The sequence below is a fragment of the Phaseolus vulgaris genome, chromosome 7 (genome assembly GCF_000499845.2).
Source record: "Phaseolus vulgaris cultivar G19833 chromosome 7, P. vulgaris v2.0, whole genome shotgun sequence".
NCBI lineage: Eukaryota > Viridiplantae > Streptophyta > Magnoliopsida > Fabales > Fabaceae > Phaseolus > Phaseolus vulgaris.
Window position 1 is genome coordinate 13,863,548 of NC_023753.2, and position 14,470 is coordinate 13,878,017.

The 14,470-nt window shown below is 34.5% G+C and overlaps 2 protein-coding genes across 5 annotated transcripts; one reads left to right on the forward strand and one right to left on the reverse strand.

The window, feature by feature from the left end:
- The first annotated feature begins 3,184 nt into the window (after positions 1-3,184).
- Positions 3,185-9,211, forward strand: LOC137828039 (cryptochrome-1-like). 4 transcript variants are annotated; one of them, XM_068634440.1, is made up of 6 exons: positions 3,185-4,161; positions 4,280-4,732; positions 5,440-5,661; positions 5,879-6,585; positions 7,779-8,436; positions 8,906-9,211. In XM_068634440.1, exons 2-6 carry the CDS (start codon positions 4,423-4,425, stop codon positions 8,914-8,916), a joined length of 1,908 nt encoding a protein of 635 aa, XP_068490541.1. In that variant the 5' UTR covers positions 3,185-4,161; positions 4,280-4,422; the 3' UTR covers positions 8,917-9,211. The 4 variants fall into 4 exon arrangements, with proteins under 4 accessions (XP_068490541.1, XP_068490540.1, XP_068490543.1 ...); XM_068634439.1 differs by having other exon boundaries at positions 3,219-3,817; XM_068634442.1 differs by having other exon boundaries at positions 3,261-4,161; positions 8,912-9,211.
- A 1,356-nt stretch (positions 9,212-10,567) lies between these two features.
- Positions 10,568-12,203, reverse strand: LOC137828040 (probable aspartic proteinase GIP2). Its single transcript, XM_068634443.1, has one exon. The coding sequence runs from the start codon at positions 12,041-12,043 to the stop codon at positions 10,727-10,729; it is 1,317 nt and encodes a 438-aa protein (XP_068490544.1). The 5' UTR covers positions 12,044-12,203; the 3' UTR covers positions 10,568-10,726.
- Positions 12,204-14,470: the final 2,267 nt, after the last annotated feature.

Here is a 14,470-nt window from a genome sequence, read left to right on the forward strand (position 1 = left end):
CCACTTTCATATTAAATATAAAAAAAATCAGTTTTAATTTTTAAAAAATTGAAATAACATTAAATAAAACATAATCTCACTTTTTAAAATAACCATACCCCTGGGACACTAACATTTTCATTCTTCTCTAACCAGTATTTAAGAGAGTAGTTCCATCATTTGAGTATGTGAGAAGATTGATAGAAGATTTGTTGCATTCGATCCCTAGTGCGAAGATATTTTTTTTTTAATTTTGACTTCAGTTTTGTAGATCGTTAGTACTTTTTTGGATTTTGTGACTTCAAAAAAAATGAAAAAAAAATAAATGAATGAAAACAGTAAAAACACTATAAAACTTATCTCAACGACAAATAATCACTACTAGTCATCACAAATATTCGCCGTCACTTAGAAATAAAAAATAAGTTACCACAATATAGAGGATCATGCTATTGTTTTCAATATATTGTTGGATGTAGATTCAACTTAAAGCAATTTGAATATATATTTACAAGAATAAAAATTACTCACTAAATAAATTTATGTTTTTTTAAGTAACCACAAAAAATCATGTTTAAGTATAGGTGTTTATTAATGGGAATATATGGAGATATTTGTGTCTTATTATTCATCTCTCCAAATAGAATATTAATAATAAACAAATAAATATTATATAAAAAAATATCAAATTATTTTATAATTGGAAAATATGCTTATGCGAGACTAATAGATAATAAGAACATATTTAGTATAAGGTTTTAGTTTGAGATGTTATATCACCTTTTTATGGATTTTTTTTTTTTGTAAGATAGGTTATAAGATTTCATGTATCTTTTTCTTTGACGAGAGATTTCTATTTGAGAACTTAATCTATTTTTTATTGCTTTCACAATTTAATTTTGTTGGTATGAGATTATAAAAAAAATATGTTTTTTTTAAGATATTCAGACTTCTTTTAAATCTTGAATAATTTGGATGTACTAATTGATCTTAGATATGTTGATTAAGCGAATTTGAGATAAAAAATTAACGATGTCAATGGGGTGGAAAAATGGTTTCAAAGACGAATTCTCACTTTGAGTTAATTTTTTAATAAATTTTATATAAGAACATATTTCTTTAATGTGACAAATTTTAAGAAAAAAATTACAATTGCATAAATCTTGAAATAAAGTACCAAATAACAATGACATAAATGTTAAGAACAAAACAAACTATTACACATAATTTAAATTTCATAACAAGTAAATGTTGATAGGAAAACTACCTCAACAATTTGAGTGAATTGGATAGATATCGGGTGAATTGAATAGTTGTGAGACAATGAAAAATTATGTAGAGAAAGAAGAGTTATTTAAATAAATAAAAACTAAGAACCAAAAAATAAATATAGATAAATTTTTTAGGTTATTTAATGAACTAAGAGTTTTACACGATTGAATACTCTAAATTGATAGTTAAACCTTCTTATGTGACAAACAATAAACAACAAAGAACAATATTAAATAAAAAGAACATGATAGATGATCAAATGTGTACTTAAAAAAATTATTTCAATAAATTTGAGATTTTTATGTTTCCCTAAACACAATAATGATTTGAACAAAATCAAACAAAAGAAAAAAAAATGTGCAATTAAGATTGGGATAAGAAGAAAAATACCTTGAGATTATAATAAACTTGGTGAATATAAAATGACTCGAACAACTGATAAATATAATAAAATAATATTAAAAAGAGAATATATCATATGCATATCCTAAAAACCAGTTATTTCAATAAAATTAAAATTTATGTTTTCTGAAATACAATAAAGAAATTGAATAAAATCAAACTAAAGAAAAAAAAAGTGTAATTGAGATTATCATGAAATGGAAAATGTTTTGAAGATTGAAGTAAAATTGATGAATATTAAATAAGTTGAACAATTGAGATATATAATAAAAAATTGTGTAATAAAATAATAATTTTTTAAATAACGAAACAAACCAACAAAAATAATGAAAATAAATTTTCTAATTTACCTAATGAGGATGTTATATTAATTTAAAACAGAACGATATATATATATATAAATTTATATTCATACTCAATTTAAAAAATTGAGAATTATACATATTTAATTATAAAAAATCCGACATTTTCCATATTTTTGTTCGTATCCATTCAATATGGATATTCCCTATCAAAATTAGGATGTAAATATATATTTGATTAAATTTTACTCCATTTTTATTTTATTTTAAACAATATGATAGCTAAAACTATCCATTCAATTCTACTTTATTCTTTATCCCCTTTGTATCAAACTTTCTAAAAAGTGTTATTTTTGTTGTTGTAAAATTTCATTCTTTATCTCTTTTCATCAAATTCAATATCTTTAGAGTCTTGACAGTATTATTTTTATTCTTTAATTCTGAATTTTATGTGATAAATAATAGTAATCAATATATTGTTTAATTCAATATGTATGTTCAAAGTTTGTCAAAATCATTAGTTAAAGTTATTGAATGATTGAAACCATGCTAATATATGTCCATCCAAATGAAAGACTAATTGAATTTTTTACTCACAACGACTACTAACTTGAGAATTAAAGTGTTTTTTTAGCACCATCCCCAACCAATTTTTAATTTAAGGTATCATCATCATTTAGCATAAGTATTTTAGCATATTTGAAAAAGTAGCATGGAATGTTAATTTATGAATGAGTTCTCACCTTTATAGGTGGGAATATTTTATTTTTTTTGTAGTATTTGATTATAAAGTTATCAAATTTAATGTTTATGAGATAATTAAAAGTGAGCATATTATTCCCAATAAAGTTGAATAACGATTAAATATATTGCACAAAACTTTTTAAGAATCTTTTCTTAAGAATCTCACTTTTAGAAAATTACTTTTAGTTGTGGACGAAACATTTTTTTTTTGTATCAAATGTCATTTGAGAAAAAAAAAACTTTATTACTGCTTACTGGTTAATTATTAATTTTTTTACCACGTGTTTAAAATAGATTATTATCTTGCCATGTTTGTAAGGTGATTTACATTATTATTACTTATTTGTGCATTTGTTATGCTACTAACACTAATACTAACACATGCGAATTAATATAATAGAGATTACTTTAACTGTGAAATCTTAAAATTGATTTCGAAATTTACAAGCATCTCAAAAAAAAATCTTGCTTAGTGTTCCACGCATAGCTAGTTAACGAATCATCGTACGCAAGAAAAAAAATCTTGTTAGAGTACTTATGACTAACGGTGTCATCATCAGTGATCAAAGTAAAAATCATACATGTCTTTAACAAAGAAAAAATAATTTGAGTTTCATTGTGTTGATATAGAACAAAAGTCCATGTCATGATTATCTTTTACAAAGTCACGACGCACAACTGTTGTTGTTACGCCCACCAGGTTTTGGATTTATTGAGGATATTTTCATGATGTTGTGGTAAAAATTTGGTCCGTTTTGATGAAGTTGTGGAAGCTGCTAGTAGCCCCTAGTGACATGTTCAATGTTCTTATCCTTTCGTCTCTGTTAATCATACGTGTCTGTCTCCCACTTTCATCAGTGCACATACCTTGTGATCTTCCACACGTGATCACTCACTAATCAGATCCTCTCTACCCTCCCAACACACTTCCATGATTCAATCACTGTTGCCTCCTTTGTGGCCTGTATTATTTATTACTAGCTAAGCTGTGACTTAGGTCGAATCTTTATTTGATTTGATTTGGTGCAGCTAAACTTTGATGATGATTGAGTTGTGAGTATTAAATATCTAGCTGCTGAAGGGTATTTGACATCTTCCTCATATAGTCCGAATTTAAGGTGTGTTTGAGGGTGGATTTGAAGAACTTTCCAGTTCTTCATCTCTATATTGAAGAATTATTTTATTGTATAATATTTTGAATATTCCAACTCGGTGGTTTGTGGATTTTTATGCTTTTGCAACCTTTATTATTCTTCAGTCACTTTTGTTTCTCGATTGAAAAATTTCCTCTTTTCTTTTTGTTATTTTTAACTGTGGTCTTTAAATTGGTGAGTGAGACATGTGGGGATGGGTTCTATGAGTAGGATTTAGGTTTGAATAGCTTACACAAAGCAAAGTGGCATCCAAGTTGGACATCCTGATAAGCTACTTGTTTCTTGGTCCACTTTGGCTGTGATTTGAGGTTCTCTTCTCATGCTTCTATATAGATATCTTTATATTTTTGGCAAAAATTCAGATCCAACCTTTGTATATAATATCTTGTCTTGTATATAAATTTTCACATATTTTCTTTTGACAAGGATCTTGATTAGGAGAACCGTGAAGTGCTGAGGCCAACTTCGTAATTCTTTAATTTGGTACGAGTAACTTGTGGAGAAGTTACTCTGACATGTTATGAGGTTTAAAGTTTTGGCTGTGCCATGAAAAATTGGAAGTGTACAATATGGGTAGCAACAGGACTATTGTTTGGTTCAGAAGGGACCTTAGAATTGAGGACAATCCGGCATTAGCTGCTGCTGCCAGGGAGGGCTCTGTACTCCCTGTTTATATATGGTGCCCTAAAGAGGAGGGACAGTTTTATCCAGGAAGAGTGTCAAGATGGTGGCTGAAGCAGTCTCTTGCTCACCTAGATCGCTCACTGAAGTCTCTTGGAACCAGGCTTGTGCTCATCAAAACCCATAGTACTGTCACCGCTCTTTTGGAGTGCATAAAGGCCATTCAAGCAACCAAAGTAGTGTTTAACCATCTATATGGTAAGTGCTGCAGTCAGAATGTAGATGGTGTAAATTTAGCTTTCTATTTTAAATGTTTTACTCAGTTTTGAAGTGCATCCCATCCTATCATATATTTGGTATCATTTATTGTTTTGGATCTCCAAAAATTGAAGAAGCTAGTGGAGGCCTTTTCTATTGATAATCTAGAGGTGCTTTAGGGCTGAGCTTCAAGGTAGGATACTCCTTCAAGACAGTCCTCCAAACTGAACATATCGGTCTGTTCACTGAGTGACAATTACTTGAGGCGTTCTCACCCTTACTATTTTGGTTTTGTGTTTCAGTTTGATAATCTGCTACTGAAAAATGGCGCATGATTGTCAAATATGGAGAATTTTAAAAATATACATTGATTCTTAATTGCCATAACACATTAAAAGTCATTATGTAGCAGGTGACATGAGGAATTAGCAGTAAATCCTTATTTTTGTTTGGTGACTGTTGATACACAAATGCATGTACTCTATGTTTTACTTGTTTCAAGCATTCTATTCTAGCACTACTACTTTTCTTTTGTTTGTCATATTAATTATTTAGTCTTTTAATGGCAGCTTAAGGAGTTGAGACATAAGAATTAACTGGCACTAACAGGATTGCTTAATAAGAAACAAAATAAGTTGGACACATATTTCATCGCAGTCTAGTTGTAGCTAGCTGATCCATATCTCTTACCCTCAATGTTTTACCAGATCCAGTTTCACTTGTCCGTGATCATAACATCAAAGAAAAACTAGTGGAACAAGGCATATCTGTGCAAAGCTACAATGGGGATCTGTTGTATGAGCCATGGGAATTATATACTGAGAGTGGACGTGCTTTCACCACCTTTAATGCTTTTTGGACGAAATGCTTGCACAAGCAAATGGATATTGTTTCACTTGTTCCTCCGTGGCAATTAACTCCAGCTGAAGGTATGATGTGACTATACACATAATTCATGTTATTTTGATTTGATTGTTGATATCAAGTTACTGCTAGAGGTTAAGAACTAGGAAGCAAGTCTAGTTCTAAGACATGGAAACTAGCTGCAATCTGATAACCTTCTGTTATTATATCAACCTGTGTGCATATTAACTTGTCATACATATAAAACACGTGAGAATTTGTTTTCTCTCCTGTTGATTACAGGAAAAGTTGAGGATTGTTCAGTGGAAGAACTGGGTCTTGAAAATGAATTAGAAAAACCAAGCAATGCGTTACTAGGACGAGCATGGTCACCGGGTTGGAGAAATGCCGACAAGGCTTTAACAGAATTTGTGGAGCAGCATCTACTTCACTACTCCAAGAAAAGGCTGAAGGTAGGTGGAGACTCCACCTCACTCTTGTCCCCATATCTTCACTTTGGCGAATTGAGTGTGAGGAAAGTTTTTCAAGTGACACGTATGAAGCAAATATTATGGACAAATGAAGGCAACAGTGTTGGCGAAGAGAGTGTAAATGTTTTCCTCAGAGCCATTGGACTTAGAGAGTACTCACGTTATCTTTGTTTCAACTTTCCCTTCACTCACGAGAGAGCACTTCTGGGGCACTTAAAGTTTTTTCCTTGGAATCCTGATCCTGATAAATTTAAGACTTGGAGACAAGGGAGGACTGGCTATCCTTTGGTTGATGCAGGAATGAGAGAACTTTGGGCTACAGGATGGATACACAGCAGAATAAGAGTGATAGTTTCCAGTTTTGCTGTCAAAATGTTGCTTTTACCCTGGAAATGGGGGATGAAGTATTTCTGGGACACACTTTTGGATGCAGACCTTGAAAGTGATATCTTGGGTTGGCAGTATATCTCAGGAGGCTTACCAGATGGTCATGAGCTTGAGCGCTTGGACAATCCTGAGGTATCAATCAGATGGGATATTTTATATTCCATAACTTCATTTCTATGCACTTTCAAGGTTGCTTAATTAACATAACTTACATTATCACTGCCTGTTATAGCATTTGATTTACTGCAGCCAAACTCTCTTGTTTCCTTACATCTTCTCTATCCTCATGTGCCACTTTTTATATATAAGGACTTTAGTTACACTCACTAAATAGTAACACTGCACAAAATTAGAAGATGTTGATTTTGTGTAGTGAAGCAAAAACTGACACAGTCCAAGTTACCCTACTGTAAATAGGAAAATTAGATTCTTACTTTTTCATAATTTATTCAATTCCTCTTTTATAACTGGTAAATTTACCTGTTCATATTTCTCTTACAAGTTTTATAAAAGGAAGGATTAATTTTGATCCCTATAAAAAAATTTCCTTTTAGTACTTAAATCCATCCCCTCTTAATTCTTACACATACCATTTTTAGTTGCTGCTCATAATTAATTTTAATCCTTTTAGTCCCTGTAGCAAGGACTGAAAGAGATTAAAAATAGTAACTGTAGGGACTAAAAGAGACAAATTTTGTATCTATAGGGATGAGTACTTAAGCTTAAAAGGAATAAATCTTCAACACTTACAGTCTATCTCCTTTCTGTCTCAGGATAATTTAAAGTTCTGATTCATGTACTAGTACAGGGGCATAAGGACTTCTATGAGATAAAAATATGAGGAAAAATCAAATTAAATTTTCCAAAGTTAAAATTAACTTATGCATAAGCTAATTTGTAGGAGCTCTCTCATATACCTTATCTAATTTTTTTATTTTTAACTTGTGAATGAGTTAATATTAGCTTATGGATAAGTTCATTTAATTTTTTCTTCTTTTTATTTTCTCCTAGATGTCTTTATGCAGAAGCTCATCCAAACAGACCCTTTGTATTTTGAGTTTTGCATTTGATTATTTGTCTCATTGAAAATTCATGGCTTTCTTGGTTCCATTTCCGCTCAAATGTTCTGTAGGTTAGGAATCCTAGTAGTTAGAAAGTTACCTTCTGCTAAGATGCATATTTAACTGAGTCTGTTATCACTTTTTCCCCTTCAGGAAAAGTAAAAAGAAAACTATTAGTCTCCCTATAGGCTTCATTTCATCTAGAAGGTTAGAAAATAATAAAAATAAAAGTAAGAAGTCTCATATCTGTAATTTTGATGACAGATTCTAGGGGCTAAGTTTGATCCAGAAGGTGACTATGTGAGGCAATGGCTCCCTGAGTTGGCAAGAATGCCAACAGAGTGGATTCATCATCCCTGGGATGCACCGCTTACAGTGCTTAGAGCATCAGGAGTTGAGTTGGGTCAAAATTACCCAAAGCCAATGATTGATGTAGATTTGGCCAGAGAAAAACTCACTGAAGCTATATTTAAGATGTGGGAATCTGAGGCAGCAGCAAAAGCTGCTGGCTCTGAACCAAGGGATGAAGTTGTTGTAGACAACACTAACAGCGGTGAAAACTTGGACACTCCAAAAGTTGTCTTTCTGGAAAAGGCTCCGTGTGCTACTGTTTCTGCTAATGATCAGAAGGTGCCAGCACTTCCGGATTCCAAAAAAGACCACCCTCCTACTCGTAAGAGGCCAAATTGTATGGTGGAGGAGGGGCAGAACCAGGGTAATTCTCAAAATCATAACAAAGATACTGGGATGTCAAGCGTTGACCAAGACATTTGCTCCACAGCTGATTCTTCATCGTGTAAGAAGCAGTGTGCCAGTACAAGCTCATATTCATTTTCAGTTCCACAACAGTGTTCCTCATCTTCCAATCTAAAGTGGCCATGGCAAGAACAGATTGACATGGAGCAGAGTTCTAGCAAAGATGGTAAGTATATTCTTACATTTCCAAGGGAGAAAAGAAATTAAAATACAGTCTCAAACAAGAGACATTTTTTCAAAGTTATTTCAATAAATGTTTGTGATAATGCTTTAGCTGATCCAGCAAATTTCAAAACTGCATTCATTAATAACTTAAGTCTCTGCTACAACTGAATGGATCAGCAATGAAACTATTGTTCGTATCATATGCAAAAAATGTCCACAATACAGATTGAATTAATCAGGGTCCTCCAAACAGTTTCGTAGCCTTGTGGCACACGAGCAGTTTATCCCATAAATTTTAAGCTTTACAGTTATGTTGAGCATGTTCATAGTGCATGGTAGGTTACTAGGATTCATAATTTATTTAACAAGAAAACCTTGAATTCTACCAACTGATTTACAATGATGTACTCAATTTTTTGCAACTTTGTTGGGTTTTTGCGTGCTACTAATAAATAAGAGTTTCAATGCAGGAGCAGTGTGAATTTAATGTTGTTCTTGTTGATAAATTCAATAGCAGCTGCAGCACTCAGTGAAAGAAAACGGTGGCATGTTTAAGACCTGCAGTTTGTTTAGCATATGCTATCAATCAGTTGTGTAATAGGTTATGAAATCCAACAAGGAGAACAGGGATTAAAACAACAGTGAACAATGTATATTATGAACTTGTGCGATTGGCTGGTCCAAACGCATTCTGACAATCTCGTAATTACAAGCTATATCGACAAATACTCTACGCAAAAGACTACTTTAATATAGCTTGCATTTTATTCGTATTACTCAAGCCTTTTGTTTTTGCGCAATTGCACATTATTTTCCGAAATGTTAAAACAATAATAGACAAACTAGTACTGCCTTTCTTAATTTTGTTACAGTTTAATTCAATCATGTGTAATTAAAAGTTTTGGGAGTTGTGACACACTATGGCTGGATTTCTTTTTTTAATGGTTCAGTAGTTTCCTTTTGGTAACACTAATCTATAGCAAGGAAAAAGCATCTCATGCCTTTCAATAAAAAACACTTCATGCTGAAAATCTTCTCAGTGCTAGTTATGACATTTTAGATTGGAGGAGCGTTGGCATGAATGAAGCGTGTTATAACTGGGATTGGACTCAACTTGATCCAAAAGCTGGTTCATGTTTTTGGCACATCCAATGATGCAATCCTCCTTGGCTCCAATGGTTGAAACCTGGAAGGATTGATGATGAAGCTTGCGGAAGCATGAATCAATGGATGAACATGAAGGAAGTGGCACGGTTTGGTGAAATATAGAGAGGTTAGGTCAACTTTTTTAGCTGAAGAGAGATTAGGTCAACTCTTAAAATTAGGAGTAAAGAATAAGTAGAAGTCATACACAATTTGACAATATTTCATCATATTATTGAAAGCTAAAAATTAAAAAAGCTAAAAATTAAGAAAGGTGCACTCCTATTTACAAAAGACTTGGGTGTCTAAAATAAGAAATAAGAATTTTAACTTAAAAACTCTTCATTAAGAAGGTGACAAGTGACATCACATATAGAGTAACATCACATGTTCTATGCTCAAGATTCTCCCAAATGAGAGGACGAGTCACATTTCTATTTCTAACTTAGACGGTTTATTACTATACAAACCCACTCTTCTATTAGTTCAAATACAAAACTCAAAATTAAACAAGACCCAAATAATATTTTGTTCTACTTGACTTGAAAATAATGTATAAACTACGTACAATTCTTACAATGCTAAGAACCAGACTCTTCGATTAGAAGTACTCCTCAACAAGAAAGTTTTATCTTTTTCTATCATATTAACCGATGGTTTTGAGCCGGATAGTTTTTATCAACCAAGGTTATTAATCAACAATTTTTTCTCTAATTCTTGCAGTGTGACTTGTATCCAAGAGTTAGCTATTTGGTTGAAACAATCACCCATCTAGCGTGTGCAAAGGAACGGGGCAGCATGAGACTAACTCCAATGGTTTATCTATTCACCACGTGTTGGGATAAGAAGCTCTTAATTATGAGCAGTCATGGTCACAGTTACATTTTATAACAGTGGTAATGATGTGCTATAACTTGTTGTTTTGATTCTTATGATTCATATTGAGGAAGAATAAAACCAAAAAGTAATTAAAGATGTAGAGATGAATATGATGGAACAACCATGGTCTTTATTTGCAGACTAGAGATGAGGCAATTAAGTTTGGAGGGTATTGGTAAAGATATTAACCTCACTTATTCATCACCTCGTCTACACACATTGGTCTTAACTTACAGTACAAATTTTGATTATGACAGAATAATCAAAGTCTAAGTAGAAGAGGTAAAGTTAAAGTTGGCACAGTTGGTGTGTTCCAAGAAGAGCGAGCTGAAGCCAAGCCTAGAGGTTGCTAAATCAAATTGTAGGAAGTTGTTCTCCAACTGTTGTGCTCCAATAGTGATTGAAGTCATTGGGTGAGAACCACCCGCCACAAATCCAACATGGGCTGTACTTGGACCTGATCCAGCATCAACAAAACCCAAGCAAATTACATCATCAAACCGCACCATCGAATTTGCACCAATGATGCTCCATACCACTTGCTCATTCTGCAACACAAGATTTATGGTAGGCACAGCCGGGCCCATTCTTGTTGACCCAATGTCTTGGTTTGCAAAGCAAGTCCCAAATGGAGCCACAGGTGCAACAGTAGCGGCTCCAACTGCTTTCACAAAGGCCTCAGACACAGCTTTGTAAATTGAGGTCTCCATCACAGTGTATGGATTAACAGTGCTAATCTTAGTCCCACCAACGCCATTTCTATCTATAGACAAAAGGGTTTTGTTCAATGCTACATTTTTGTCTGAAATTCTTATAGATTTCACTCCAATGAAGTATTCAACCGATGGTTCCCCCAAGAAAGCACTTGGAGCAGTGCTAACAGGGTTTGTAATTAGAGGGGTGAAAGTGAGAACCTTTGAGATATCCGCGTTCAAATAACCAAAATTATAAGGGCCATCACCAAAAAACATAACACCATCTGTCATAGTGGAGGAACTCAAGCAAATGGCAAATTTTCTGGGGAAGCTGAAAGCTGATGCAAATTGAGAAGGAAAGGAAACTTTAGTCCTGCCAAGACCAGCCATTCCTCTAACCCCACTAGCAAGGCCTTTCTGGACAACATTAGATCCACATATGAATAGAAACTTGGGCACAGAAACCACCCTAACAGGATTGTTTCCATCAGTGGAATTGGTAGCAACAACATCAGCATGAATGTCACCGTATGTGGAGACCCCAGTTACAGTGTTGCTAGGAGAGCGACCGCAAATTTTCTCCCCGCTGCAACCATTTGACCCGAACAGTGAGCACTGAGCAGAGCCACAATGGGCAGGTTTAGAGGTGGATGAGACATAGCCCTTTTCACAGTTCACCCAAAAGTAACCACCACCAAGATCAACGGTTAGCTTAACCGGCACAAGTGGGGTTCTTTGTTTGATTCGGGTGACATACTGGGGAGCAGAGGCAGAAACATCTTTGGTGACAGGAAGAACAAGTGCTTTTGGTCTGAAAGAGGTTTGAGCTATGGAGGGGGAAATGAACAACGTAAGAAAGGACAAAAGTAAGAGTTTAGCAGATGCAGCCATTGGAACACCGCGAGCATAAACTGTAAGGTAGTAGAAGAGAGGTGAAGATAAAGATAGAGATCAAAGGAAACGTTTAAGTGATGTGAATAATATGGAGCAGGATTGGGACCTAGTTATATAGGTTTTTCATGTTTGACTTTTCTTCCACTTTTGGAAGATTTTCAGCAAGTTGAGCACACAGATTCCTTAGTTAATATAACGCGTGTCACTGTCAAAGGTGGCAACTCACTTCATGCAATGGTAGACTCAAATATGTCCACCACCTCTTCCCCAAGATCATATTGGGATTTGGATTGCCTCTGGTCAATAATTTCACATCACCACACCCAAACTCTTGAATGAAATATAGTATTATTTAAATTTTAACCCACAAATACCAAATTTCATAATTAAATGATCTTGATTTTTTTTATTTAAGTATGTTTTGTAAAGAAAATATTATGCATTTAAGTTCTTACTTTCGTGAGACTAAGTTTACATGTAGCATGTTTATTTTAGTTTTTGTATAATTGTTAGGTGTACGCTATAATGGGATGAAATATAAATACATGTAAATACGACACCAATATAAATTCAAACTCTCATAGTTATCACGATATTTGACAATGATATTGAATTGACTATGTTAATGATAAAGTTCTTTTTTGAATACTTGTTTGATAAATACAAAACTCGAAGCCCCGCAATATTTTAAAAGAATGCTATATTTTCAAATAATGAATTTGGAACTTCACATAAAAATATTTCGTTGCATTTAAGTCGACAATAAGAAGATCAAGGTTACACCATTTTTACATTATTTGGTGTATAGCAAAATTAGAAAATATCTCAAAAATGTTTGGGAGGAGGCAAGGAGATCAGGAAGGAACTGGAACTAAACGTGAAACTCATAACAACTCGAATGATTTCACCACTTTCTTTTTTGCTAACTTTCCAAGGGTATGGAAAAATGGACATGATCAAGATTTTCAGAAGATGAGCAAGGGTTAATGAAGTGTTTATTGCAAGAAGACTTAACAAATGGGGGAGAAGATTTGGGTTTTTTAGATTCTTTGAAGTGAGAAATGTGGGGAGGCTAGAGAGGGACTTACATCATATATATATTGGGAACAAGAAGTTACATGTAAACATCCTAAGATACACGAGGAATGAGGAGGGAGCCAATAGGACGGATAGTGAAAACAGGGTGAAACATACAGAGAAGGTAATAAATCCTAGAAAGTTGCAAGCAGAGGCCCATATTGCTCATGATCAGAAGAAAACAAAAGAGGTTTGGAAGGTGAAAACAAGGGGAAAATCATTTGCGAACGTTGTCAAAGATGATTCACAAAGGAGGTGGAAGGGACCAATCATCAAAACAAAACAGAAGGTTTTACCTTGGATGGAATCCAGTGTGATTGGGCAGTTTAGAGATGAGTTGGACTATGAACAACTGGGTGACGAGTTTGTGAAAGGAGGTATGAACATGGTTAGAGTGAGGTATATGGGGGATAATCTCGTCCTCCTTACTCCACGAGAAGGGAATAACATGGAGGAGCTGATTAACCTCAATAAGGAATGGTTTGAGAGTGTCTTCAAGAAAATCGAACCATGGTCGGCGGAGCATGTTGCGGGCCACAAAGTTGTGTGGGTGAGATGTTATGGGCTTCCTCTAACTTTATGGAATATCGATTTCTTTTTGAAGGTGGCAGGCGAGGTAGCAACCTTAGTATCCGTAGATGAATCGACGGTGCTGTGGGAAAACCTAGAGTATGTGAGACTCTAGGTTCACTTGCTCAAAAACTATAATGCTAAAGTGGCTAAAAGTATGAGGATTAATGGCCAAACGCTTAGCATTTTCATTGAAGAAGAACACCTTACAAAATTCGGAGGTCAGTGTGTGTGCCACTGAAATTTTCTTGATTCCTCCGATAGCGTCTCTTCATCAGAGACCTACGTTGAGGAAACGGCTCAGTTGGTATCAAGCAGGGAGGTGGAGGTCATGTGTGGAGGGGTAGACCGCCGATTAGAGGAGGAGACGGAGGGAGGGGAGACCTTGAGTGCGAATAGGACAAAAGGGTCGTATTCTAAGGTACTTGCTACCATCAAACCTGGTGTTCAGAGAAAAGAACCCTGGTTATTCACCAAAGAGGAAACTGAGGGCCAGAAGGAGTCTACGGAGGCTGCTGTGTTAAATCAGGCTGAACCAGTCCCACAAAATTACCATTCTGTGAATACTGAGTTGGCTAAGCTGGTGGTGGAAATATAATGTATGGGTACTCAGAGTGAGCCCAAAGCACCTTTGGGCCTGGAGGGGAATGACGAGGCCCAATTCTGGAGTGGGGGTGATTCTGGAGAGTGTCAAACACAAAGAGTTGGTGCATTTTCTACTGCGAGGAAGAGTGCCTCAGAGGTGAACGATGGAGGCAACCATGTACGAGGCGTGGA

Coding starts and splice junctions, on each gene's coding strand:
- LOC137828039 (XM_068634440.1), top strand. CDS start 4,423: ATGGGTAGCAACAGGACTATTGTTTGGTTCAGAAGGGACCTTAGAATT. Junction 5,662..5,878: donor GCAATTAACTCCAGCTGAAG/GTATGATGTGAC, acceptor TGTTGATTACAG/GAAAAGTTGAGGATTGTTCA. Junction 6,586..7,778: donor AGCGCTTGGACAATCCTGAG/GTATCAATCAGA, acceptor TTTTGATGACAG/ATTCTAGGGGCTAAGTTTGA.
- LOC137828040 (XM_068634443.1), bottom strand. CDS start 12,043: ATGGCTGCATCTGCTAAACTCTTACTTTTGTCCTTTCTTACGTTGTTC.